This window comes from Colius striatus, chromosome 1 (assembly GCF_028858725.1).
Source record: "Colius striatus isolate bColStr4 chromosome 1, bColStr4.1.hap1, whole genome shotgun sequence".
NCBI lineage: Eukaryota > Metazoa > Chordata > Aves > Coliiformes > Coliidae > Colius > Colius striatus.
In genome coordinates, this window is record NC_084759.1 from 195,704,238 (window position 1) to 195,730,540 (window position 26,303).

The 26,303-nt window shown below is 38.4% G+C and overlaps 1 protein-coding gene across 3 annotated transcripts in view; it reads left to right on the plus strand.

Moving 5' to 3' along the window:
* Nucleotides 1-1,183: 1,183 nt before the first annotated feature.
* Nucleotides 1,184-26,303, plus strand: part of GNAI1 (G protein subunit alpha i1) — a 32,869-nt gene continuing 7,749 nt past the window's right edge. For 2 of the 3 annotated variants that reach the window (XM_062019667.1, XM_010200535.2), the window contains exons 1-5: nucleotides 1,184-1,702; nucleotides 19,249-19,291; nucleotides 19,372-19,513; nucleotides 23,424-23,581; nucleotides 25,797-25,925. In XM_062019667.1, coding sequence (XP_061875651.1) covers nucleotides 1,585-1,702; nucleotides 19,249-19,291; nucleotides 19,372-19,513; nucleotides 23,424-23,581; nucleotides 25,797-25,925 — 590 coding nt within the window. In that variant the 5' untranslated portion in view covers nucleotides 1,184-1,584. Of the gene's footprint in view, nucleotides 1,703-1,876; nucleotides 1,987-19,248; nucleotides 19,292-19,371; nucleotides 19,514-23,423; nucleotides 23,582-25,796; nucleotides 25,926-26,303 lie in introns of those variants that run through there. The other variant, XM_062019682.1, reaches the window with a different exon arrangement.

Below are 26,303 nucleotides of genomic sequence, written 5' to 3' on the forward strand. Positions count from 1 at the left end.
TTGTTCAGCACAGAAAAGGTTCCAGGGACAGGTTACTGCAGCCTTCCAGTACATAAACAGGCTTACAAGAACGTCAGAGAGAGACTTTTTACAAAGGTATGTAGTGACAGGACAAGGAGTAATAGCCTTAAACTGAAAAGGGGTAGATTTAGACTGTACATTAGGAAGACGTTATTCACTCTTGGGGGTGGTGAGGCACTGGCACAGGTTGCCCAGAGAGGTTGTAGCTGCCCCGTCTCTTCAGTGTTCAAGATTAAGTTGCATGGGGCTCTGAGCAACCAGGTCTAGCAGATGTTCCTTCCATGGCAAGAAGGTCAGAACTAGATGGCCTTTAAGACCTCTGCCAACCCAAACCATTCAGTGATTCTGGGATAGGCAAGAAACAAAACACTCCGTTGATGGCATATGGATATACAGATGGTGATATACTTGAGCTGAGAGAGTACGCGACCAGGCACAATAGCAGAAAGTTGAGCTGTTCTGAGGGGTGGGGTGGGATCATTTTGGTTGGCTTGCTCTTTGTAGGGGAAAAACACTGCCGACTGGTGAGTCTCAAGAGCAGAAAGCCCGGCTGCTGTCCCAGGCCCTCTCCTGGCATTGCCCTCCGCGCCTGTCGGCCCACTGGCAATGGTCCTTGAGCCTTCTGACAGATCTCAGCAGCGAAGGGGCAGGAAGCGAGCACAATGCCGGCGGGGACGCCAGTAGTCATCGGCGATCGAGGTGGTGCTGAGGAGACGCCGTGACCGCGGAGAGCGGTCTATTCCACCGCCTCCTCCTCCCCAACATCTCTCGGGCGACCTCAGCCTCTGGAGTCGCCCCTGCGGGTGTTGGTATGGCCCTGCCCGGCGCTCTCCCGCTCCGCCGGGGAATGGAAGCTCCACACAGAACCGTTTAAATTCGAGCCCGCAAGGGCTTTGTGCCGCCGCTGGCAGGTGTCCGGGGCTGGCGCGCGATGGCGTCACGCCGCCGCACCCCGAGCTGCGGGAAGCCGCCGCCGCCTCCTCCCGCCTCCGTTTTAACCCCATTCATGTTCTGTGTCCGTTGCGCCCCCGCCCTCTTCCCGAATGGCTGGCGAGTGCCGTGCGCACGCGCCGAGCCGCCCTTCCCGCCGTGCACGCGCTCGCCCCCTTCTTCCCCCGCCCTTCCCGGCCGCCGTGTGGGCGGCGCGCGCGGCCGAGCGCCTCCGGAGGGGCGGGGGCGGTGTCGCGGGAGCGCGAGAGCCCGGGCGGCAGGAGCGGCAGCCTCTCGGGCAGTGGGGGTGGTCCCCGGTACGCCGTCTCCGTCAGTCAGCGCTTTGCCTTCTCCTTCTCCACGGTCCCCCTGGGGACAGCTTCAGGCAAGCCTCCCCTTGTCCCCCTCCCCACCATTTTCTTCTTCCTCGCTCGCTCGCGTGTGAGGTAAACTCGGCGTGTGGTGCCTACGCCGCTTTGCGTTTCAGGTGAGGGAGGGGGGGAACGGAGAAAGAGAACGAGGAGGCACTCACTCCCCCTCCCTCCGCAGCGCCTCGTCGGCGGCCCCGGGCGCGAAACCCCGCCGCTCCTTTGCATCTCTTTTCCTGCGAAGTAAAACAGCCCCCTTCCCAAAATGGGCTGTACGCTGAGCGCCGAGGACAAGGCGGCGGTGGAGAGGAGCAAAATGATCGATCGGAATTTGCGAGAGGATGGAGAGAAGGCAGCCAGGGAGGTCAAGCTGCTCCTCTTAGGTAAGGGCTGCCGTGAGGTAAGGGTCTTACTCCCTGCCAGAAGTAACCCCCTAGAGCCCCGAGGAAGGAAAGTGTCCCCTCGCCTTCCAGCCACTACAGAAGCCCCCTACAGGGCTTCTCTGTAGGGGCGGGGCAGGTGCCCGCCGAACCAGCTCGCAGCTAGTGTGGCACCCGAGGATGGCGGAGGAGAGCGGGCCCCGCTTCTCAGGCTTATAGGGCGGCTGGGCGAAGGGATGCCTTCCTCGGATAACGTGGCGGGAGGAACGCCGCTATGCCGTAATGGGGTATGTGCTCGTAGCCCCTCGGAAGTTTTGGGAGTTAGGGGAGGCACCGCAGCACCTTAGCGCAGGTGGGCGTCTCGACTTCCTTCGGGCCGTTAGAGGCAGGGTTGTTCTGGGGAAACCGAACGGCGTAGTTTGGCCCGCACCCTTGTTTGGAGGAGGCCCTAACTCCGGTATATGGGGGGGATAACATCAAACTTTTCGCTTGTTTTCTGTGTACCTCTGCTCAGGGGAAGGGAATTTTAGGTTGGAGGGTGTTTGCTCTTGGTGTTTCTTGTAAACCTGAACATCTCCTAAAGTATTGCTGTAAGCATAAAGTGCAGCAAACATCAAAGGAACACAAGACAAGGCACCATCTAACTTCTTGCACTGTGGGGTTTTGCTTTTTTTTTTTTTGTTTTCGTGGAAGTTGTGTTGCTGAAATCTTAGGATGGGAAGAACAACCTTGATGAGGATTCTAAATCTGTAACATAGTGACTCACATAATAGACTATATCATTTGTGAATTTACTCACAAATACTCGAAGCGAGCTTTTTTGTATGTTTTAAGTGATATACTTGTGTGTAAAGATAAGTAAAATAAAGTTATGTTAGAAAAACATAACTACTAGAAAAAAGGAAGCGAGGTTTTTGATTATAAATACTTTTGTACAGGAATAAAACTACTGTAAAATTTGTGGACAGATGAATGCTGCAAGACTTGCACTGTATTAATGTTGTAGGGGGTTTTGCAGCGTATGCTGCGTAGCTAAATCAGACCAGATCTTCCTAATCTAGAATTAAGTAGCTATTGAATTGCAGCTTTCCTAGTGTTGCCCTTCCTCTCCCAGAGCTGCAGTTTCAGGTAAACTTCTTAAACAACTGTCCAGTTTCTCACTCCCTGTGTCACTGGTTTTACTAGATTGCTTGTCTACAGTGCTTTATTCACTACCAATATTGTAGTAGACCTCTTAAATAACTTCATTCGATTGCAAAATTCTAAAATAGCTCCAGAAAGGTGTAGGAAACTGAAGCACTTTCATGGGTAGATGAAGAGATGAAAAAAACCTACAATGGGAAAAACAGATGTCTGAAACTATGTGCATAGATTTAAAATTTTGCTTGTGAGAAAAGCAATTAAAGCTTTTATTTTTTTTTAATTTGTTTTACAGAAACTATTAGGCTTGTTTTACAGAAAGTATTAGGCTTTGGATTGGTTCTGTGTCTAGTCCTGTATACCTTGGGAATCCTCAGATTGTCGCATGGGAAGGTGGTCTTGGACATGGTTTACAGGAATACTGCAGAATATGTTATTGTCTTATTCAAAGGTAGCAAAGTAGTGCTTTATGTGCATTCTGGAAAGGCATTTAAAATGATTTTCCAGTATTTTGCTGCTCTCTGTGGAACTTCCTAGTACATGTAGTTTGGTAGTCATCTTCACATCTTTCATCATATTCTGTGGATGCCGGAAGAGTCCACATCTATAGAAAGATGCTTTAAACTGGAGAATTAATTTTGTTGCTATTTTCATTTTTTTAATGCTCTCATGTAGAAAGTCCTATGTTTCGAGCTTTTGGTTTTAAATTTTGTAAAATACAGAGAAGCTTTCTAATAGAGAAAACTGTTTTTCTGCTGTAATCTCATGAAATCTCAGTGTATGGAACAAATGCTCAAATGTATGTACTTTCTCATAGTGTTCTGAGCAGTAACTCAATATCTCCTCCACCCCTATTAAGAAGAGATGTGAAAACTAGCAGGCTAATTTCTTTTAGGACTGGTGTTTGAATTATTTAAACAAAATTGCCTAAATGTTTACTGAACTCAGAATGAGGCTTTGTATACATACCCATGGATGCATTTATGAACTGGAAGTTTGTTTTGGTGCTTTTACTTGGAACTGTGTCAGATGTCTTAAATATTATGTGACTACTTTATCTGATGTCAAAACTAGTTAAACTTACTTCCTCTAGAGTCACTTTCTTCTCACTGCGCACTTCCCAGTTGCTTGTTCATAGTTCATCATCTACTTGGTTGTACTCTCCTACATCTATTTATGGGCTTGTTGTGTTAAAAAAAGACACTGAAATAAAAGGAAAAGTACAAATTGTGATCTAGTGCCAGGAACATACAATGTGTGAGGCATCTGAAGTATCTTGCTTATGTAGAAGAGCATGTATCTGTATGCTTATTGACACAGTAAGACAGATTTGTTCCAGCATCTATAAAAACTATGTTTTTGTGAAGTGATCAGAGAATCCTACTGAAGCCTGAGCTAGAAGGCTCAATTCAAGATATGTTTATAAAATTGATGTTATTTCTAGCCTTTAAACTGAATTTATTCCATTACATGCTTTTCTAAAGGACTTTCTAAAACAGGAAATTGCAGTGATTTTTATTGATATAAATGTGACAACACTGCACTGAAACCATGACTTTTTGAGCAATATCACTGATCTATGTTAGGTTTGTGTTTTGTTATTTCCTGTCTCTAGGAGAGGCAGACAATAGTTAATATGTGCAAAATACTGGATTATCTAATCTGTAAATTTATGCATTGTTTTGTACAAATTTGACTACAGGTTGTTTGGCATAAAATTATTTGACTCTGAACGTTATCTATGTATAGCTACTTTAACCTTGTAATTCTACACACTGCAATGTGCTATCCCAACAGCAGGAGAACCTTCTGCTGAAAATTTCTGAGCTCTGTCCTCAGAAGTAAGCTGAATTTGAGCATAGAGTTTCTTAAAAAAAAAAACAACTTTTTTTGATTGAAAATAGCTTTAAAGTAATCTGTGACAAATACTTAAATTTCATGGGAACTCAACAAAAAGTGCTGTCTAGTATATTTTACAACATTTAAAATGTGACATACAAACCTACTTTTCCTTAAGCACATCAGTATTTTTGTCAAGGTGGCAGTTCCTAAACTTCTGTTTCCTAATTGTTTGAAGTAATATTTTGTTTTATTGGATTATTTTTTTGTGGTTTCTGTAGTTAAGCTCATGCACTTAGTATGAGCAAGATTTTTGAAAAGCAATATATGTTCTGACTGGATTGCATGAAGAACAAGCAATAGAAACTAAGTTATTTTTCTCTTCCATACCTTTTTGTCTTAACTGACTGTTCAACAAACAAAAATTCCAGTGCTGCTTTTAGAATTAATGTAATTATGTTGGGAGATGGTAACTCTGTGTGTCCGATCCATGTGGTGCATTAATATACATGTAATCCAGATCAAATGTGGATTTGCAAATACATGTCTGATGAATTAGCTGAAGCACATAAGACTATTTATGCCAACTGGAGGAGAACAGACAGTGCCTCACTTACTAAGGAAGCCTTCTGGTATGAGGTGAACTCATCAGGTTTTATGAATATACTCAAGCTGGCAGCGTGAGTTTATAGGATTAGCAGTTTGTCTTGTGGATTATCACATTCTTCACCTAATATAGCAAATTCAGTGTTCATGCTTTTTGTGTCTTGAATGAAAAAGGCAACATGTCTTAAACGTTCTTCAGGAGTGGATGTAGGATCCAGGAGGTCACAGACCATATATTTGACAACTGTGTTTATCATCTTTTCTGGATAATCGTGTTTGTAGCTCTTAAACTGAATGGATACCTTTATACTCATGACCAACAGAGCCACTTTCCTTCAGTAGACTCTTGTGATTCATACTGGAACATTGTCATGTCACATTATCAAAGATACCTGTTTTTTAACTTAAGGCAGAGTATTTAAGCTTTTTCATTGCACTTCATCCTGTTCCTTAAGGCAGTAACTAGAACAATTCTATTCAGTTGATCTTCAGAATCTTAACATCTCAGGCATCTTTTTATGGCTGCTTTGCTTTTGTTACATACCTGCATCTTTCTATCTGCTCAGTCAACTGACTCCCACTGCATACTCATCTTTTCAACAGCATGATCCTCACAGTCCTTGGCAATACCTGCCTTCCTTCAGACCTGACTGCACATTGGATTGAAAAAAATACGTATGTGCTGTTTGTACCATGCCTTCTCTTGCCTTTCCTCCAGAGTATTCTCTTTCTCCAGACTTGTAGACAAAACAGACTTTAGAAGTCTGAACTTCACAGTTCAAAATTATGTGACTTGTCGAAAAAGCTGTTTCCTCACAAACAAGTATTGCACACTTCAGAGATGCTGATCTCATCTTTATGGGTTACACCAGCCTAGTCTAAAACATTTCTGACAATGTATTTCCTGTCTCAGCTTGAGAGACAATGATCTATAGATATTTACAAAGTCCACATCTTATTTGAAAGCTGTTTTATAATACCTAAAAGAAGCATTTAACATTTGAGGTCTGGAGTTTTTGCTTGTTGGTCTTGTTTGTCTGATTCCCCTTCTGACCTGAGTTTCTGCCTGTATGTTTAGATTTATCAAGAGTTCTGAACTAGGAGCTGTCTTGCGTTTTAATACAGTACAGTTGGACTGTCGCAGTCAGGATGTTACTTACATGGACTTTTATATCTGACTTTGTAGTTAAAGTCAATGAAATCCTCAAGCCTTTGTACTAAATATAACAATTTTCAAAGAACAAAGTCAAAATTGCTAGATTCTCATAGTGTAATAAACCCCTTTGCTTTTGTGAAAGACGGCTCGTGGATCTGCAGAAAACAGAGCCATTCAGTTATGGTTGTGTTTGTATAATTGCACTTTGGGTTCTTTGCTTGTCTCTTTCTATTTGACTGTTAGTAGTACAATTTACAGCATCATAATAACAGTCTTTAATGTGTGTATAGACTTCATTACAACACTGGTTATTTTTAGTATTTCAGATCATCTGTTGCATTGTTATTTAAATCTTAATTTTGGAAGTTTTCTATCAAATCACTATTATGATTGTGTCATGATTTTAATTTTTTAATGTTCTTAGGAAAAACATACTTACGTACCTGTTTTAGGGCCAAAGAGAAACTGTTCATTTTGTACTATGTCATGATGCTACTAATGGTGACTTTGCTTTTTGTGTTTTGATTTAGAATTGTAGTTATCTATAGAAATTACTTTCTCTTTTGTGTCAGACATTAAGGCTGCATTTTATTTTAAGAGTTAGAAAACATTTTAAGCTTAAGAAATTGTTTTTTCAAGTTAACTTTTACAAACAATGCTTCTTCCCCCCCAACCCTGAGTCAGAGACCAAAGCAGCTCTGTCTTCCCAAGAGTACCTTGGTGTTCACTCTCAGCATTAGTGGCACCTCAAGACCACACTGAAGTTCTTCAAGTGACAATTAGTTTCTTCCTACTTTTTCTGCAGCAGTTTATTGTATTGTCATTGTGCTTATATGACAGTTTACTTAAGTCTTGTAGGTTATATTACTGAAATGATTGTGTATTTAAGCTAATCTCCTTTAGCTCTGAAGAGAGTTAAAAGTGACTTCACAAAAGTTTACATTATAGCTCCTTGCATAGTTGTGTTGGCACAACTTGAACTCAGGCGTTGTGCCATGAAGAGTTAGGCTGTGCCAGTTTGTGTAATTATATTGGATTGGATTTTTGCTGCCACATTTTACCCTCTAGTTGTTTTGATCCTCTGAGAAGGAATAATTGAGTAGTCAGCATATCTTAACTCTGGCTAAATATTTTTAAACCAGTCCTTGAGTCTGGCTTGAGAGGGCATGAAATCCTAAAGTCAGTTTTACTGCTGAGCTTGATGGATGTCTGCAGTGTTTCTGTAATGTGCTATCTGGGAAACGTCAAGGCAGAAAACTGGAAGTAGAAAAGAGATATTTAAGATGTTCTGCTAAGTGTAAAGTTTTTCTGCCATGGAAACACTGAAATAAAGATCTGAACTGATTTGATAATTAGTAATTAAAAGTTTGGGGTTTTTTTCCAAATGGGAGAACCTGAATTGATGAAGAATTGATGAAGAATTGCTATTCTGAGGTTAATTCTTAGTCATTGTTCAGCTTTACTGAGGTCAGCTGTTCTATTTATTGCCTTTGTTTGCTCAGCTTCTACTGTTACCTCAGGCTTTGTGTAAATTATGGTTTTGTTATTCTGTAAATGGAGCTTAGGTGCCTTCACCTGAGAGATTCTGTTTCCAAAAGGTATTTAAGTTGGTACAGTTATATAGAGAGCAGTTGGAAAAATCAGAACTTGGAACTTGGGAGGGCAGGAAGTTTTGAGTGCACTATTTGGGGAAAATACAAAGTTTTTGAAGTGGCTCAACTTACTGACATTTCTGAGCACAATAATCAAGATACTGAAATGTATTAGACAATTAAGACAAAAATAAACTCTTCTTACTGAGACAGTTTTATGTAATAGGAATATGTGCCTTTACAAAGAGACAAGTTCAAATCTTGTATTGCAGTGTGAAACATATTTTGTTCACGTCCATTAAGTAGGAGCAGGCCAGACAAAATTTCTTAATGAGAATCAAGGTGGGAAATGAAGGAATGATGTCACATCATAGACTAATTATCCATGTTTGTGATTGTTCGTAACCATTTCACCATGTAGTTGTTCTGTGTAGTTCTGAGTTACACACTTCTATGTTTAGGTATCAAATCAAGTATTGGTGTTGACATGTACATTTATATGGTTTCTGTGTATTTATATTTAGAAATGCATGTAAACTGCAATATTCTATGTACTTATATAAATTGACATTGAAATTAGAAGATACTTTCCATAAACTTACTACTTAATTAAAGGAATCAATTGAATGTACAGTCCTTCAATTTAGGAAATCTACTTTACTTTCTTATTTATACCTTTTAGAAGTGTAGCATTGCATTTGAAGTGCGTAATATACTTTGCAAAGGTACCTGATTAAATCTTTAGTGAAATATAGCAGTATCTAGGCAACCAGAATAGTTAGAAAGTCTCTGCAGTCATTGCTTTAAACAGATTGCTTTTAAAGAACGAATCAGTGTACTGTGATGAAAATCCCTCTTGAAGCTGTGAAGCAGGTTTAAAATTCCTAATATCTTCTAGAAATTAATATGGACTGTTTCTTCCCATGAAAATAACGTTGGATCAATGGCTCCAACTCGAGTTGGAGGCCTGTTGACAGTTAGCTACCTTTATCCGATCTTCCCTTTGCAAATTTGATAAAATAATCTCTTGCATACAGCTGCATGTTGGAGTTTTTTACATAGAGGAAGCTGTTGTAGTTGTTTTGTGCATAGCATGGTTTGTTAAATTGTCACAGTCATAAGGATGTTCTGAATCTCTGTTTTTTTTCTAGTAGTTTCCAGTAAAACTCATGAGCTGCTTACTTTCTAAATTTGTATTGGAATGCTGGAAATAAGCAGTGCATGTTGTCTGGTAAGCAGTTGAGCCATTCTGGAAGCTTTGTGTTGCTAAAAAGGAGAGTGTTCTTGCAGCATCATGCTGAATGGTTTTACCCTTCCATATCACCTGCAAAGCTTAATTCAGTTTTGTGCTGATTTAGTAGTTAAATTGGCTGTCCTGTTTGGCCTTAGTTTGCTGCTAGTGTGGTCAGTTTGACTGGTATTTCATAATGGTCAAGTGAAGAACTAAATGAAAGCATGATGAGGAGCAGAGATACCTGTCTTATGTAAATGATGTACTAGAAGTGCATAGAAACTCTTGAGGGGTTCAGAGTAAGAGTCTTTTAATTTTTGTCATAGTTCAGTGCAGAGTCAGATTAGGAATAATGGGAAATTGTGTTCACCTGCAAGGTCCAGGTGATAGGCATGCTAAACTATTCAAAACTTCCTTACTTTTAAATGTTTTTTTTCTGGAATGGGAGATAGTGCTAGTCTTTCTCAAGAAGTGTTAGATTAGGGCGCTTGTTCAGAAAATGGAGACAGGAGTTTGGTTTTTGCTAAGTCCTAGGATTCTTAGACCTGTGTTTCCATATGCTATTCTAACTTCCAGGTTATATGCTTCCCTAGGAAGAATCTTCTTCTACCTAACCCTTTGTGAAGAGTGCAAGATGATAGTCAGTAAGAAGCATAACTTCCAGATTAATGTCCAAACAGTAGAGAGAAAAATGGAGACAGTCTCCAGTTAAAACAGTACAGTTGTACTAATATAACCAGAATATGGTGTGAATGTATTAGAATATAATTTTAAAACCTGGTATGATTGGAGATAAATGTCTTGTACTAACAAAACTGGGAGGAACAAGACCGTTGTCTTGAGTATTTATAGATATTATTTAAGTAAATGTTATTTTGAATACTTGTTGATTTCAGAATATACCAGTAATAGATTCAGCAGCTTTCTTAAACAGTACAACTTAAGTGTTGTCTGTGTTACTGATGCATTAAATATTTCTTGAAGCATTCTGGAAGTGGATTTCTCAGCTATACACAGGTTTAGTTACTGATCCTTAATAAATCCAGTAAACTCTTGGCAAAACCATTATACACTTTGTAAAGCTCTGAAAGACATGGATGGGGATTCCTTCTGATACTCTTTAGTGCCTCACTGTTTCCTAGCAAAGGCTGCCATTTGGTTGCTAGATGAGAGACTACTTCAGTTGCTTTCTCTGCTGATACGGAACATAGGACCTTTTGGAGTTGGATTAGATCAATTTTTGACAACATGCTTACTTGAGGCTTAACAGACTTCTTTTTTATGTAGATATCTCTGTTATTCCTTGCTTCTGGGCTTATTGGGTGCAACTGCTTGTTTGAATGGGTTGAAATTTTTATGTACTTTTATGTATTTTTTAAGGCTTGTTTAGTTTGAGAGCAGTTAAATACAAACTCTATTTAAACAACAACAAAAGACTACACTTTTAGTACTGTTAACCACAAATAATCTGCTTGTAGGTAGAAAATGTGAAAAATGCCTGTGAGTGCAACAAAAGAATGTGGTTGAGTGTACACATGGATTTTCTTCCCTGGTTCAAATGCAAATAAGAGTTCTGAAAATGTTTGCTTTTGAAAAAGATCAGTCTGGCTAGACAGATCTTTTCATTTAGTATTTCAATCTGAGTGATTTTTAGCCCTTTTAATTTTTTGGTCGAGGTAGAGACCTTTTTGTAGTGAGTTTAGGTCAACTATCAATATATATATACTTTATTCTCCGTATTTAGTGGATCTTAGTCCTTGAGCTACAAGATGAAAAATACTGTCAAGTTAGGTGTGGCCGAAGACTGAGTATTTATGTGAACTGCATTACTTTTACAGTAATGGGCTAACTTTTAGTATAGTTTTATTTGCCCTGGTATAAACTTTCACAGTAGCTATTTATGTCATTTGTAAATAATGCTTTGCTAAAAACAGTTGAGATTTACGTGAGATCTTTTTTTTAAGTTTTGATGGCAATGCACACTGTCAGACAACTCTTTGTATAATTACATAGAAATGTGAAATAGCAAGGAGAATTGTATCTGTTACAAGTGTGAATAATACTATGGTATTATTGTGAATTGCAAGTGGAGCCTGAAATGAAAATATAATAGTCTGCTTAGTAATAGAAATTTTCTTTGGTCACTGAACTTCCCATCTTTGCACAACCATATTTATAGGTCAGAGAACAGTAAGAGACTGAAGGCCAACCAACACTGTCAAGAAAAATGTCAGGGCACTCTGGAGTTCTAGAGGTTTATTAGATGTGTATTTGGAAGTCTGGATAAGGCATGCTGTACTCTGTTGGCAGACAGTGTCTTGGTAAGTATTTTAAGAGTGAAGGAGGTAGTTCTTTCTGTTGCATAGCTCAGCATTTATCTCGTATACCATGGTGATGTAAATATCCACTCAAACTCATATTCTAGGTCTTTACTCATGTTCTTTCATACCACATTTTTTCAAATTATATAGTGATTGTTTCTGAACATACTATTATGTATGGAAGAAGATAACAACTTTAACTTTTTTTAAGTATAAAATTTAAATCTTGCAGTAAATAACTGATCTTCTTTGCAAAATAAAAATTATTCAAGTTCCATTAGAAAAACTAAAAAATTTCTGGACTTTGAATCTTGAGGAGGTTCCTGAATCTTATAGAGGATCATAGTGTGGAGACTGGAATTAATAAAAGTGATAGAGGATTATGAGTTGAAATGGTGCTGCTTCTGTAGAACTAAGTCAGCATGCAGCTACTGAAACCTTGAGAATTATCTCAGATTGTACATGTGAGTCAGTGTCATAATTTTTAGAATCTTTAGCTCCTGTGGTTTCAACCAGTGATGTAATCTGAGATTCACACTCTTACTGCATGGGTAGGTTACTGACATATTTTCAAGATATTATTCATACAGCTTTCTTTTTAACTCATTCAAAGTTTCCTGGCACATTAAAATACCAGTAACTATGGAAATTCCAAGACTAATGCCATATTATAAGTAATGAGGACAGTCAACCTTTGACTATATGAAAACAGTTGGGAAGGGGAAAAGGAACTTAAACTCAGTCAGTGGCAGCAGCTGTCCCAGAATTAGAAGAATTATAAGAAGTGTAACTTTTGGGTGGCTTCAAAAAGGGGGAATGAGGGCACAAGACAAAAAAAAAAAAATGGAGGGAGACAGAACCATGTGGGTGCTGGGTATTTTGTTTAGTGGCCAACCTGTCTAGTGGATGTGTGACAAAGATTCCACTGTGTGTTTCTAGTACTGGCATTGATGTGGTTTGAATATAGTAACAATGATTAGCAGCTTGAATTATAAGGCAACTCTCATGTCTGGTAATGTTTCATGAAGTGATAAATTTTAGAGATTATACTTCCAGGCTATCTGCTTGTATGCACTTTTGTAAGAGATTTCTACTGTTTCTGCTATGGGGCCAGTAACCACCAGGCTTCTGCTGTGACCAGTGGCAACTACTATTCAACTTGTGCCTCCTACTGTGAAATAACATCTGACAGGAGTCTGGGCAGGAAAGTTGTAAGGAGGACTTTACACAAGGTGAATCCAGTATGTTTTATTTTACGTTTCACATATGTGTCTATGTTTAAGTTATTCTGGTGCAAGTCTCCTGATTTTCAATCTGACAATCTGACAAATATCCATTGGAAGTTCTGTATTTGTTACTCTTGTCCATACTTGAACTCTCATGTGGCAAATACAAGACTTTCCTACTTGTTTGTGGGTTCTGGTCCTTTGTCTGACTCAGCTGGTGGTTCACAGCAAGCCCTGGTCTATTTGTCAGGTTTTATGTAACTCTTAATCTAGGGTTTTTTTTTTCTCCAAAAAGCTTAATCTACAATTTTTTCTGTTAGTGTTATGAGGAGTGTATTTATGCTGTTGGGAATTGTTGTACTTGATGGTTTCCTCCAAAGAGGAGTAAGGTGAACTTGAGGTTTACATTGCTTTTTTTTTTTGTTTTGTTTTGATTAGTTTCTTCAGTGAGCGATTAGCAAATGCCTCACAAATTAGAAATGTTGCTATTAAGATCTCAGCACTTAAAAACAGCAATTTCTGAGCTTGGGTGCATAAAGCATTTGTTACAGAAATTTGTAGTTCTGGAATGCTTGCTATGTAGGCAGCATGTGGGATGATAAATCATGAGACACTGTGAGTAGTTTAAAGTAACATTTTTGCTGAGCTGTTATTTTTAAGCAAATTATAAAATACTTTTTTTTAATAAACACAGACCTGCTCCATTTGGAAAGTGAAATAATACTGAATCTGTTCACTACAATTTCACAGTAATGAGTCACAGGATCATAGAATCATGTAGTAGATTGGAAATGATCTTTAAGGTCAATTCCAACTAAATCTATCCTAATAATTTTTTTAGTAAGTTCTTGTGTTACTGGCCAAATAACATCTTGGAGAAACAAATACCGCCTTACCTGTTACTTAAATTCATTTGAGCTTTGCTGGCCCTATTCAGTTTCTTCAGAGTATTATACATGAGGTTGAGGTGTTACAGGGTTTTTTTTTTTTTGTTGTTGGTTGGTTGAACCTGAAGATGTTTTGATTTTTCCTCTATTTCCAAAGTTGAAAGTTTTCTTTGAAAGAGAAATTATAGTACAAATGTAGTCCCTATTATTTAGCTGAGTTTCAGATTAACTGCCAGGGATGGTATGGCAGGGTTAGTCATAGGCCTGAGTTTATGTGCTAGATATTAATTCACTGAGTGCTGTCTTAACTCAAGCTGAATCCAGATAAACGACTGCTTTGGATAACACCAGTGCTAGCTCTGGAAATACACGTGAAGGTAGGACCTGGTTACTCATGTATGAGGCAGAAGACCCTTCAGATGATAGGGTAGAATCTTTGAAGGAGAAACATGGTTCTACTGTTTCCTCTGTGGTGATTCAGTTGAACATGTTTCACTTCTACGTGTTGTTGGACTACATAATGAAGCATAAGGGTCTACCTGCTTTCTGGCAAGCAGGTGTAATGAGTGTTAAACTTAATTGGAGTTACATTCCCATTGAACTATGTGACTAAAACCTTTTAAATTCTGTGCATTCAATTGGATTTTCGTAGGATATGTTACTCTTCATGTGAGGAGCTCATGGAGAACACAAAAGTATGCAAGAGAGATGAAAATGTTCACTAGTTTTGTCAGTGATGACCTAACAGTTAGGTTAGGCTTTCATTTAAAGCTAAGCAAAAAAAAACCCCAAAAAAATCACCAAGCAGTATTTCACATTTGGAACTGATACACTACTGGTTTTCTAGTCTGAGCAGAAGTGTCATGCCTCTTATTGTTTTTTGTTATACGTAAATAGAAACTGAGCCAAAAAGACCATTTAAATTACTAGCGGTAGTGAAGCTAAAATCAAGTATCACACTGTAGCAGGCAATAAATAGCATCCTTTACTAGACGATTAAGGAATATACAATCAAGTCTGTCTAAATTTGGGTAGGATTTGGCTCTGACATTTTATATGCAGCTGTCACATGAAATATTTAATACTGTTTGTTCCTGTCTCAAACCTGCTAAAACAGAGTTAGATTCTCACTTCGCTGTATAAACATCTTACATTGAGATAGAGGATAAAATTTTATAAATGCATCCATCAGAAAATCTGGTTGAGCTCTTCATTAAGGAGTACAGGAAAAAAAAATTCTCATTTCAATGTGGAACAGTGAGTAATGTATGGCTTTCTTGTATACTTCAGAAAGATTATTAAGCAAGCTGCACACATTTTAGCATGCATTAAAAAAAACCCAAGCCAAACACAACTGTTTCTATTTTCCATTAAGTAAATAGGGGAATGTGGCTTCTAGGAACTCACTGTTGATGTTGGATACTGTGTAATAAATGATGTATTTTTTTATATCTATTGTGACTGTTTGTGGTTATGTTACCTAGATGACTTTTATAAGAATTCTAGGTACTTGTGAATTGTAACACAATAGAGGCATATGCATATCAGACTTGGAAAAACTGAGTAGAAAGTATATTACAAAAAAATGATCTTTTAATACTGTGAGTAGCCCTGACACTGACCTGCTCTAGTCAAATGTAGCAGGTTTTTAACAGAAAGAGCACATCACAAGGTTATGTAAATCAAATGCTGTAGTAATATTTCATATCTCCAAAATGACTGTTGAATGCAAAAATAAGTTCTTTCTTCCAATGTTTGAACAAAAATATTACTCCAAAGCAAATAATATTATTTTCAGTAATGAAGTTAATCTTTAAACTTTTGTCACCTATTTGTGCTTAAGTGCATAATTAGGTATTGAGAAACATGTTGATTTGGTTTATGAATGCTTCAAGTGTCACAATAACAAATGACTTCTATACTGGTATCTCTGTTTTCTGTTTACATTGATATACTGCCATTGCACTACCATGGCAGCTCAGTCAGAGAACTGTTGCTACTTACAGGTTTATAAAAAATAAGTCTTTGGCATTAGCTAGAGAAGATGTTTAAGCAATCTTAGATTGGTGTTGACAGGCTCACTTTATTCCTTAACTACTTAATTCTGCAACACACTAGCTCTTGTTGGTGCTAACACTTATTCTACTGTGTGTCAGAGGAAGGGAAGTCTAGCCACATCAGTAGTAGTGCTGGGGAGGAGGAGGTGGGACAACTTTGGCAGCCAGTCTTAAATTGGCTTGAGCCTGTCATGAAGCTCCATATTTAGTTTAATAGGAGGAAAATACCAAAGGCATCACTATACAATAATCAGAAGTATTCTTTTATACTAATGTCAGATAACATTTTAAGTTGTAAGAAAGATCTAGACGTCATTTAGCTCAACCTTTGGCTCAAAGCAAAGATAACATCAAAGTACATAAGATTACGCAGAGCCCTGTTCAGATCTCTAATGCTGAGTTTCTGGTTCCTCTGTGCACAGTTATTCCATGGGGATAGGCTCCCTACCCCTCTTAATATCTCTGTGGAACTGTGTGTGCTACAGCTTCTTGATTGCCTTAGATTTTTTTGTCATGTACATTTGAGAAATTTGTGTCCAACTGTCTTAAGTGAGTTTTATGGAGAGGACAGCAATTGGACATACACATCATGTCACCTCCCCCCCCAACCCCTATAGTGTTTCCATGATGAAAATGCCCAGTTCCGTTTAGATTTTCCTAGTTTGCCATGTATGCCCACCCCCAAATCTATTAAGTGACATACTGTTTTTTGTCTAGTTTATCAGGATCTTATTTACTGGGTGCTGGGGGCAGGGAAAAGTACACAGTACTCGGATACTGCATAATGAATGCTGACTGCTGGTAAATAACAGTTTCTTTTGACTTTGTGACAACAGTTCTGCCAGTGCAGCAGTGGTAGCTGTAGGTCTGGGTCAATCAAACACCCACACAGCTGCATGATCCCTCTTCTCTCCCTTAGGATAAGGAGCAAATAGAAGGAAAGTGAGAAAACTCATGGATCAAGATAATGACAGTTTAATAGGGAAAGAAAAAGCTTTCACACACAAAGCAAAAAGAATCAATTCCCTGCTTCCCATTCTGAGGCAGATGTTTGCCAACTTCCTGGAAAGCAGGGCCTCAAGTGTACATAATGATTGTGTGGGAAGATCATAGCATTTAGGTGGTTCATGTCCAATGATTAACCTAGCACTGCCATGTCCACTACTAAATTGTGTCCCTCAGTGCCACATTACATATCTTTTAAATACTTACAGTGATAGTGACTAAACTGCTTCCCTGGGCAGCCTGTTCCAATGCTTGACCACACTTTTGTCCAAATATCCAATCTAAATCTTCACTGGCACAACTTGAGGCAATTTCCTGTCATCCTGTCTGTTCTTACTTGGGAGAAGAAACCAACAGAACCTTGCCACAATCTCCGTTGAAGTAGTTGTAGAGAGCAATAAGGTCATGCCTCCTTTTCTCCAGGCTAAAGTCCCAGCTTTCTCAGCTGTTCTTCCTAAGACTTATGCTCTAAACCTCTTACCATAACTACCTTTCCAAAGGTTAAGACAAAAAACATAACCACAACTGTTCACCCTTCCTCCTTCTTTCCCTGAGCTTTTAACTTCTGAGCATAGCATTGTGTGGTATGGAAGGTCCCTCTCATCGACTTGGATCCTGGCAGTGTCCCATCCCAACTCCTTGTCCACCACTAGACTCCTTACTAGGAGTGGGGACAGAACAGAAATGAGAAAAAGCCATGTTGCCATGCATGCACTTTTTGGCAACGCTAAACATTAGTGTGTTATCAATGCTGGTTTAGCCACAAATCCTAGAACACAGAACGATATGAGGTGCTGTGAAGAAAGTTAACTCCTTCCCAGCCAGATCTGGTGCAACCATCTGGTATATGATTGACCTTCATTGCTACAAGAGCACACTCCTGAGTCTTCAGGTTGTTGATTCCCCACAGTTGTTTTCTGCAGGGTTATTCCCTAACCCATTAGTCCCACGTCTGTGTTGTTGCAGGGGTTATTCTGTGCCATTTCTAGGGCTTTGTATGTTTCTCTGCTTGCTGTCCTAAGATTCTTAAAGACTCGGTCCTCTAGTTAAGGACCCTCTGAATAGCACCCGTCTTCTCCAACACTAACCACTTCCTGGCCTTCCAGGCTAATGTTGCCTGCAGACTTGATATGAGTACATTGCATCCCGGCTTTCATGTCATGATGAAGATGCAACACTCTATTAGCCCAATATGAACTCCCAAAGATTGCCTCTTATAACTGGTCTCCAGATAGATTTTATTTAAACTTCTGACCACAAGCCTTTCAATCTGTCTGGGCAGATTTTTCAGACACACTGAAGATATTTATCCAATGTGGTACAAGGATGCTATGGGAAGCTTTATTAGTGTCAAAGTAAATGACATCCATTTGTGTCCTTCATCCCCAAAGACAGCTGTTCCTTATAAAAAAATGTAAAGTTAGGCACAGTTTGCACTTTGTAAATTCTTCTGGCAATTCCCAGTCACCTTCTTTTCATTCATGATCCTAGAAATGACTTCCAGGAGTACTTGTTGTATAGTTTTCTGAGGATTGAGGTGAGGCTGACAGTCTCGTAATGCCTCAGATTACCCTTCATGCCCTCTTTTGAAGATGAATAAATACAGCCATTGTCAGTAGTTTCCCTTGGTCACCATGACCTCTAATGAAGAGGAATGACACAAATGATCTGTTTGCATTAGAAACACCTTCAGACTGTGTGAAGATTATACTTGTTTCTGCAAAACCATATTAAGGAAGAGGAAATATAAGAGGGAGAATAGTTACAGACAAACTGGGAGCATGCTGTCCAAAAGGATTAGATCACAGCTGTAGGAGTTCCATAATTTTTTCAGAGAAGGAAGCAGACTAAAGAGAGATTGTCAAGACATCAAACTGCTTTTTTTTTTCCCCCCTCTGTTTGCTGACAGACAATTTTTTTTTAACAATTTTTTTTGTATTTGTTAAGCATAGAGAATGATATGTCTGGCAAATCTCATACTACAATCTCTTCCACCAAAAAGTAGCCTGACTATATTGATGTGCTCTTGAAAGACTCAAAAAATGGTTATGAGGACTAGAACCCTGAAGTATGTGAAGAAGTTTCTTTACAACACTGAAGACCATTAGCACAGTGTGAAAAACTTACAAAGAGGGTTTTGGTTAGATAGTGATTAAAAAGGCAGTTAAAGGAACTGAATTTCAGACCCCTGTGACACTGAACAACTGATCATCTGTTTGCATTAGAAACATCAGCAGATTGTGTAAAGATTATGCTTACTTCTTTAAAGAAAAGGAAAGACTTTTTAGAGCAGAATGGTTTGTTTTGTAAAGTCTTAATTTTGAAACTCCCAGCATGAGACACATTTTGATATTAAAAATTAATTTATAACAAATGTACTTTTAATTAATCAAGGTTTTGATACTGACTGGGTATTTCAATTGTAGAAAACAAATCTATTTTCAAAGTCTAATAAAAGTCTAATGAATTTTTACACATTTTTTTTCCAGGAGCTGGTGAATCAGGGAAAAGCACAATTGTCAAACAAATGAAGTAAGTATAGTGAAATACTGTGGTAGAGAAATATGTTTTAAGTTGAATAGAGAATTTATTTTTTTTTTTTCCTTCCATAGGATTATCCATGAAGCTGGTTATTCAGAAGAAGAATGTAAACAGTACAAAGCTGTTGTCTACAGTAACACCATTCAGTCCATTATTGCTATCATTAGAGCAATGGGGAGGTTGAAGATAGACTTTGGTGATCCAACCAGGGCTGTGAGTATTGAAATACATATACAGATAAACAGCTGAAATACCCATTTTCAATTTTGTTCTGGTACTATTTCGTGAAAAAAAAATCTCTTGATAACAAAAAGTCACTGTAGGATACAAAGTATGACTGAAAACTAAATGCCATTGATTCTTACATGGGAAGGTGATGTACAGAGCAATCAGTACAAGGTTAATTCACAACAACTGCTTGATTTAGATACACTTCTCCAGATTCTATCTAAATTTGAAGAACTAAACATGTGAGTCTTAGGGAGTTCTTTAAAAATCATTAAACCATGCAGTCATGTCTCTGTTTGTATGGACCTTGGGGCTGTTACGGTCTGTATATCTTTTAACTTAATTATATTATCACTACTTAAAAAACACAGCTTAAGTAGATAGGCATCTAGCTACTGTCTGCACTTCTCTTTTAGGTCATAGGCACAGCAGTGCCTAAAACATTTCCAGTCTCTGGATTTGGTCTTCTTTCATACTGATTTCCAGTGTGGAGGACTTTGTTTTACGTGAAGCAGACATGCACACAGATCTACTGCTGGTACCCCATTTTTTCATGTTAACATGTGATTAAGATTTTTAACAGGAAATAAGAGGCTTTTTTCCAAACTTTTATGTGACTTTTCTGTCTCGATTTCATCTGATGTCCCACTTAGAAACCTCTGTGGATCTGTTAGCCAGTCAATCTGATTGGCAGCCATGAGTTTTTAGTTAGTTTTCATTTTGTTCTTTCATAGTCATTATTTTATGTATATGTATTATATCTATCTGAAACAACTTCATTTGTAAACATAACTAATAAAAGCTTCCTTTTCCTTTGTTATTCCTATCTACATTTGTTCTCGTGTTTGCTGTTGTCTTCTGTTCAAGACCAAAGTTTTCCAGGATAGCAACAGTATCTTACTGCACATTAGTTCAGTATTTATGCAATGGAGTCCTCTCCAGAGTCTGACAGTTAATGTTGGAAAGAGGCAGATGGTAGACTCATGTTGCCAAATACATAGTAAGAGAAAACGGAGGAGTAAATTTAGGTGTTAGCACATAAAATGACTAACAAGATTTTGAGGGCTGTTTTATATGTTATATCAATTGGGAGTCATCTGAATTTCTCAATTGTAGAGAACAATATAAATGATGAGGCAAACTTTTTTCAGGAATATTCTCAAAATAGCTGTCGATCCCTTTACACTTACACAGGTCATGGTGTTCCGAATTCTTTTTTCAGAGCAACATTTCTACTGAATGTCAGTACTATTTTTTTTCCCATTGTAAGTTCAAAAATGAGAAAAGGAATTCAGAGTTTGTGTTATATACGTCAGTCTTACTTTAAAAAATACGGTTACCCCTCAATTTTTATAGCATAGCCTTTTTAATTTTATTTATTGAAGTTTTGTTGCTTTTTGGAAAAAAAAAGCAAAACCTCCTTGTGAAAGCTGTTACATTCAGACTCTTCCTTAAATTTCTTGAGAGGAATTTCTGAGGGTTTTGCTCTAATGGGATACGTTTGTCTGGAAAATGGTATTCTCTTACTTATGTCATGAGACTAATAGTAAAGTAGTGAATTCAGTGTTTTGGTTTTTTAAAGCTGTTGAATCAAGGAAGCACAGGTTACACCAGCAATTTCAGTAGTGTAATGGTCAGCCTCAAGACTGATGTCTTTCTTCAAGAAGTTTCGGTACTAAAGTGATAAGTGTGTTCTGACGCATTTTGTGAATGTGATTTAAAGGACTATTGTCCCTTTCTGAATGCGAAATGTGCTGTAATTAGCTAGAGAAATAGTTAAATTAGTTTATTTACATAATCTTGTTTGTGATTTCTGGTAGAGAAATAGTGATGCCTAGGAGGAAGCTGCTTCTTTCCAGTATAAGTGTCTGGTATAGGTTAATGATGAAAATAGGATTTCATTATTGCATGTTACATTGCTTTGTCTGTAGACCTGCCATACTTAGAGTATGGAGGTATCAGAAATTAATTTTTACTTCAATGTTTGCGATTTTGAAAAGCTGAAATGAGTTTTAGAGCATGTAGGGATCAGAGTTATTTAAAATGAGTAATTTTTTATGTTTGAAAGACTGTATAAAATGGCATAATCCTTCATGGCAAAATTGACTGTCAGTTTCTAAGCTGTTTCCATATGTCTTAATTTATTGACTCTTCTTCAAGATCTACTCCTTCTGTGAGCCTATAAGACCTTGGCATTTGCATCCACAAACAATATTCAAGACCAGAATTGTATTTCAGGGTTTTTTTAATCCATGCATGTTGCTGAAACTATCATCTGTGAGATCTGACTGTCCAACCCTTTGGTCTTTACTGCTCTGTTTTTTCAATCCATTGCATTTCTATTAATTCTCCACTATTTTTCCTGTGCATGTACAATAATCCATACTCTGTTAATTTAACAAATCTTCCTTTTTAGATTTATAACTGCTCTATTTTTCGAAAGACTTTGAGATAAATATCAGATAATTCTTGTTCAGACATGTAATTGCATATTTATACATATACATACAAATAAATCTTGTCAAATTTGCCTTGAGTTGACTGAACCACGAGCTTTTTGTTCTCAGTCTGTAAATACCAGTATTATTCAATCCATCTGTAAGCAGTATCCCCGTTAGTTGTCATAGTCTTTGATTATTCAAGTCTACGGTGGACAATATCTTTATCACTAAATAGTTCTAAATTTGGTGCTTATCCTGAAATATCGTTCTCCCTCCCTACATCTTACTGTTTGAATAGGAAAGATGACAGAACTGGATTTTTCTACAGATTTACATCAATATCTTTACTTACTGTTTGGAGGAAAAACCTTAAACGTCCTTTTATTCCTTCTTCTTTCTTGAACTATTTTCAGTTTTCATCTAATGTGCCTAAGTTTCTCTTTCCTCCTTCCTCCTTTCCAGTATCATCTGTTCTCTTTAATTGTTAAACAAACAATACCTGCTGTGGTTAGTAGTTACAAGCCACAAGTATGCTCATTTTTCTGGCTGAAATACTTTGGTGTTAGATTACATATAGTTTATAACCAAAGTCAAGCACCTACCCACAGTACTAATGTGAGTCTCTTTCCTGTGTCCAGTGGCTTTTTTCAATGCCTTAAAGATCTAACATTGTTTCCTTCATCAGTCAAAATTGGATTAAGGTAAACAACTAATCAAATCCTGTTAAAGGTGACTGGTGGATTGGCATTGCGTACTCCATTATCCTCCTTCTCAAAGGCAGTCATTATATAAATGTCTTAAAGTCTAGTCTTAAAGTTCAGCAGATGTTCTTTTAAAAATCTCGAATGTTTGCTTGATACTGCATTACTGGTCTCTTTAGAACTGAGGTAGTGGATATTTGTAACTGATTTATCTGTGAAGGTTTTACTCAGTGGTTTTATATTTCCTAGGAAGAAGTGATCATTTGTCACTTTCAGACAAAATTGTCTTTTGAAGCTTAAGTGACTAATATGTGGGGTATTTTTGGTCAGTTAATACGTAATTGTGGTTCTGAAGGTTCTAGTGTGCATTGTAACTATTCTGTTCAGTTTGTGGTATTGGATGAATAAATAAAGTTAACATTAGACATGAGCACAAAATACGTTACTACTTTTCTTTACAGAATCTTAGCTAAAGCTTCTTCTGATCTGCTTGAGAGGAGATCAGTGTCAGGATTAAGTGTTCTGCAACTTAATCAGCTAATGAGAAATTAGGTTTACTATCTGTTGAAAAATGTGAGAGTTAATATCCTATGCAGAACACTAGAAAGAATTGTTTTCCCTCCCGTTTTCTCATTGTTACGTATGTGTTTACATTATTGAAAAGGGAACTCATTTACTGAATATAGTTCCTAGATGATAATACTTCTGTTATATTTTTTAGTATTTGTGTCTTCTCTTTCTTACATCCTAAAGGATGATGCTCGTCAACTCTTTGTGTTGGCTGGAGCAGCAGAAGAAGGATTTATGACTGCAGAGCTTGCTGGAGTTATCAAGAGACTGTGGAAAGATAGTGGAGTTCAAGCTTGTTTCAACAGATCTAGAGAATACCAGCTTAATGACTCTGCTGCCTAGTAAGTACTGTGTGACAAACAAGATTCTCTTTGCCTTCTAAGTAGTCACTAATGAAATACAAGTGAAGTCTCATCTTTTGAGGAATTCTCATTCCATGTTGATAGAAAATGTAAAGGTTTCTGGACAAAAATATTGTTTACTTCAGCCAAATGCAACAACTAGGCTTCAAGATTGGACAGGAAGAAGTGTAGTACAGTTATGAATTTGAGTCATGTCTGACTAAATATTGCTTTAAGATTCTTTAATAGCTTTTTTACTGCAAAACCACAACTCCAGTACCTGTTCAGTATCTGAACTGCCAGGAAATGTGATTACATGATGTGAATCTGTATTACCAAGGGTACTTGTAGTGGTTTTGGCTGGGCCGTGTTTTGGTAGTGAGGAGCTGCAGAGGTGGCTTCTTTAAACAAAGAGCTGCTAGAAGCTTCCCCTGTAGCTGTTAGGGTCATTACCATTTAATTCTAGGATGGACCTGCAGCTGACCCAGGCCTGGCCAAATAGTGATTGAGGTAACGCCTCTGTGAATAACGTATTTGGAAGTGGAAGAAGTTGCTGGGCAGTTGCTAAACTGCAGCAGCAACAGGGAGGGAGAATGTGAAAACATCTCTGCAGACACCAAGGTCAGTGGAGAGGGAGGGAGAGGAGGGTGCTTTAAGCCCTGAAAGAAAGATTCTCCTGTGACCTGTGGTGAAGACCATGGTGAGGCAGGTTGTCCTCCTGCAGTCCATGGAGGCCACTGGGGAGCAGAGATCCACTCACAGCCTGTGGTGGACACCCCGCCGAAGCGGGTGGATGCCTGAAGGAGGCTGCGACTCTCTGGGAAGCCCATGTTGAAGCATGTTCCTGGCAGGACCTGGAAGCCTGTGGGGAGAGAGGAGCCTGTGCAAGGCAGCAGGTCTGCTGTCAGGACTTGTGATCTTATGAAGGACCCATGTACCTGAAGGACTGTTCTTCCTGTGGAGGACTTGTGTCAGGGCAGTGTGTGAAGAGCTGCCCCTGTGGGAGGCCCAATGTTGGAGCAGTTCATGAAGAACTGTATCCATGTGAAGGACTCACCTTGGAGAAGTTTGTGAGGGACTGTCTCCCATGGGAAGGATGCCACAGTGTAGCAGTGGGAAGTGTGAGGAGGCCTCCCCACAAGAGTATGCAGCAGCAAAGTTCATCTGTAATGAACTGACCACAACATCCATTCCCCATCCTCTGTGCCACTGAGGAGGAAGGAAGGAGAGGCCTGGGAAGAAGGACCAGTGCGGGAAAGTGTTCTAAGATTTGGGTTTATTTCTTACATTTCCTGCTCTGTTTTGATTGCTCATTAGTAAATCAGACCATTTCTCACCAAGTTGAGTCTGTTTTGCCCATGATGCTAATTTCTGAGTGATCTCTTTCTACTTAATTCACAAACCTCTCATTATATTTCTCTGTCTCCTCTCCAGTTTAGGAGGGGGAGTGGTAGAACAACTTGGTGGGCATCGGGCACTCAGCTGGGTTTAAACCACAATACTGCTTTCATTTTCATAGGAGTTTCTCCTGTTGTTCAACTTTCCTGCATTTTCTTTGTTAATTAATGGTCTCTGTTAGAAATGTGTTGAGGGAAGGTAACAATTGGGATGTGTCTTCTATACTAGAGTACTTCATTAAAAAATAAAATAGTAAGGAATCAAGGGTGTGAGAAACAAGATGTGATGGCAACAGTAATGCTAAGTTGGTCAAAGAAAACTTCAAGGGAGAGGTAATATGGTAAAGAATGGCACAGCAGTGATACTGGCTGTATAGGGCACTTTTTTAAAGCTTTATCTTTCTGAATTAATTTGTAGTATTTGTAGTTTTCTTTGACTTAAGGTACTTCTGTTCTTTAGAGTAATTGTATGCCATTGAAAAACATGAAGGTGAGGTAACTGTGAGAAGACTATAGTAGCAGTAATGTAATTGTAAACATGCTGAATATATAGAGATGTGGTCAGATTTTATTGAAATAACACTGATACTTCCAGTACAGTTGTTAGTTGTTTTCTTTATGTCTCCAAAGCTTATTTAAAAACTATAGAAAATTAAGGGGAATAATATGTCTTGCTTTTCATCTTGTCTCAGAGACAGCTGAGTTTGTAAAAAGTCAAGTTCAATATAATGAATGGACCTAGAACTGTTGTAGTTCTTTGTAATTATCATGTTACTATTTTATGAATAACTGAAAGCAGTGTTTATTTTTACCTTCAGTTACTTGAATGACTTGGACAGGATAGCACAAACAAGCTACATTCCAACTCAACAAGACGTTCTCAGGACTAGAGTGAAAACTACAGGAATAGTGGAAACTCACTTCACTTTCAAAGATCTTCACTTTAAGTATGTCAATCATGCTGCATGTTTATCTGTCATATGGTTTCTGTAAAGTTCTAGAAGGTGTACTTTCAATGATATAATTCAACAAATCTGTCTAACCACAACTTTACCTTTTTTTCTGCAATTATTTCTTCACACTTCATTCAGTTTTATCAAGGGATGTGAGAGTTGTTGGAACTGCTGTAACACCTTGGGAAAAATATGAAGATATTAATAAATGCTTTGGTTTTATAGGAAGCTTTCTGTAAAGATATTTTATTTGTAAACTAAATCTCAGAATATCCCATTTTCTGTCATGTTAAATGGCTATTCTTCTATCAGATTCTTCTCTCTCAGTTCAGTTGGAGAGAGAGAGGCTTGTACATGTTTTCTGGTGTTGTA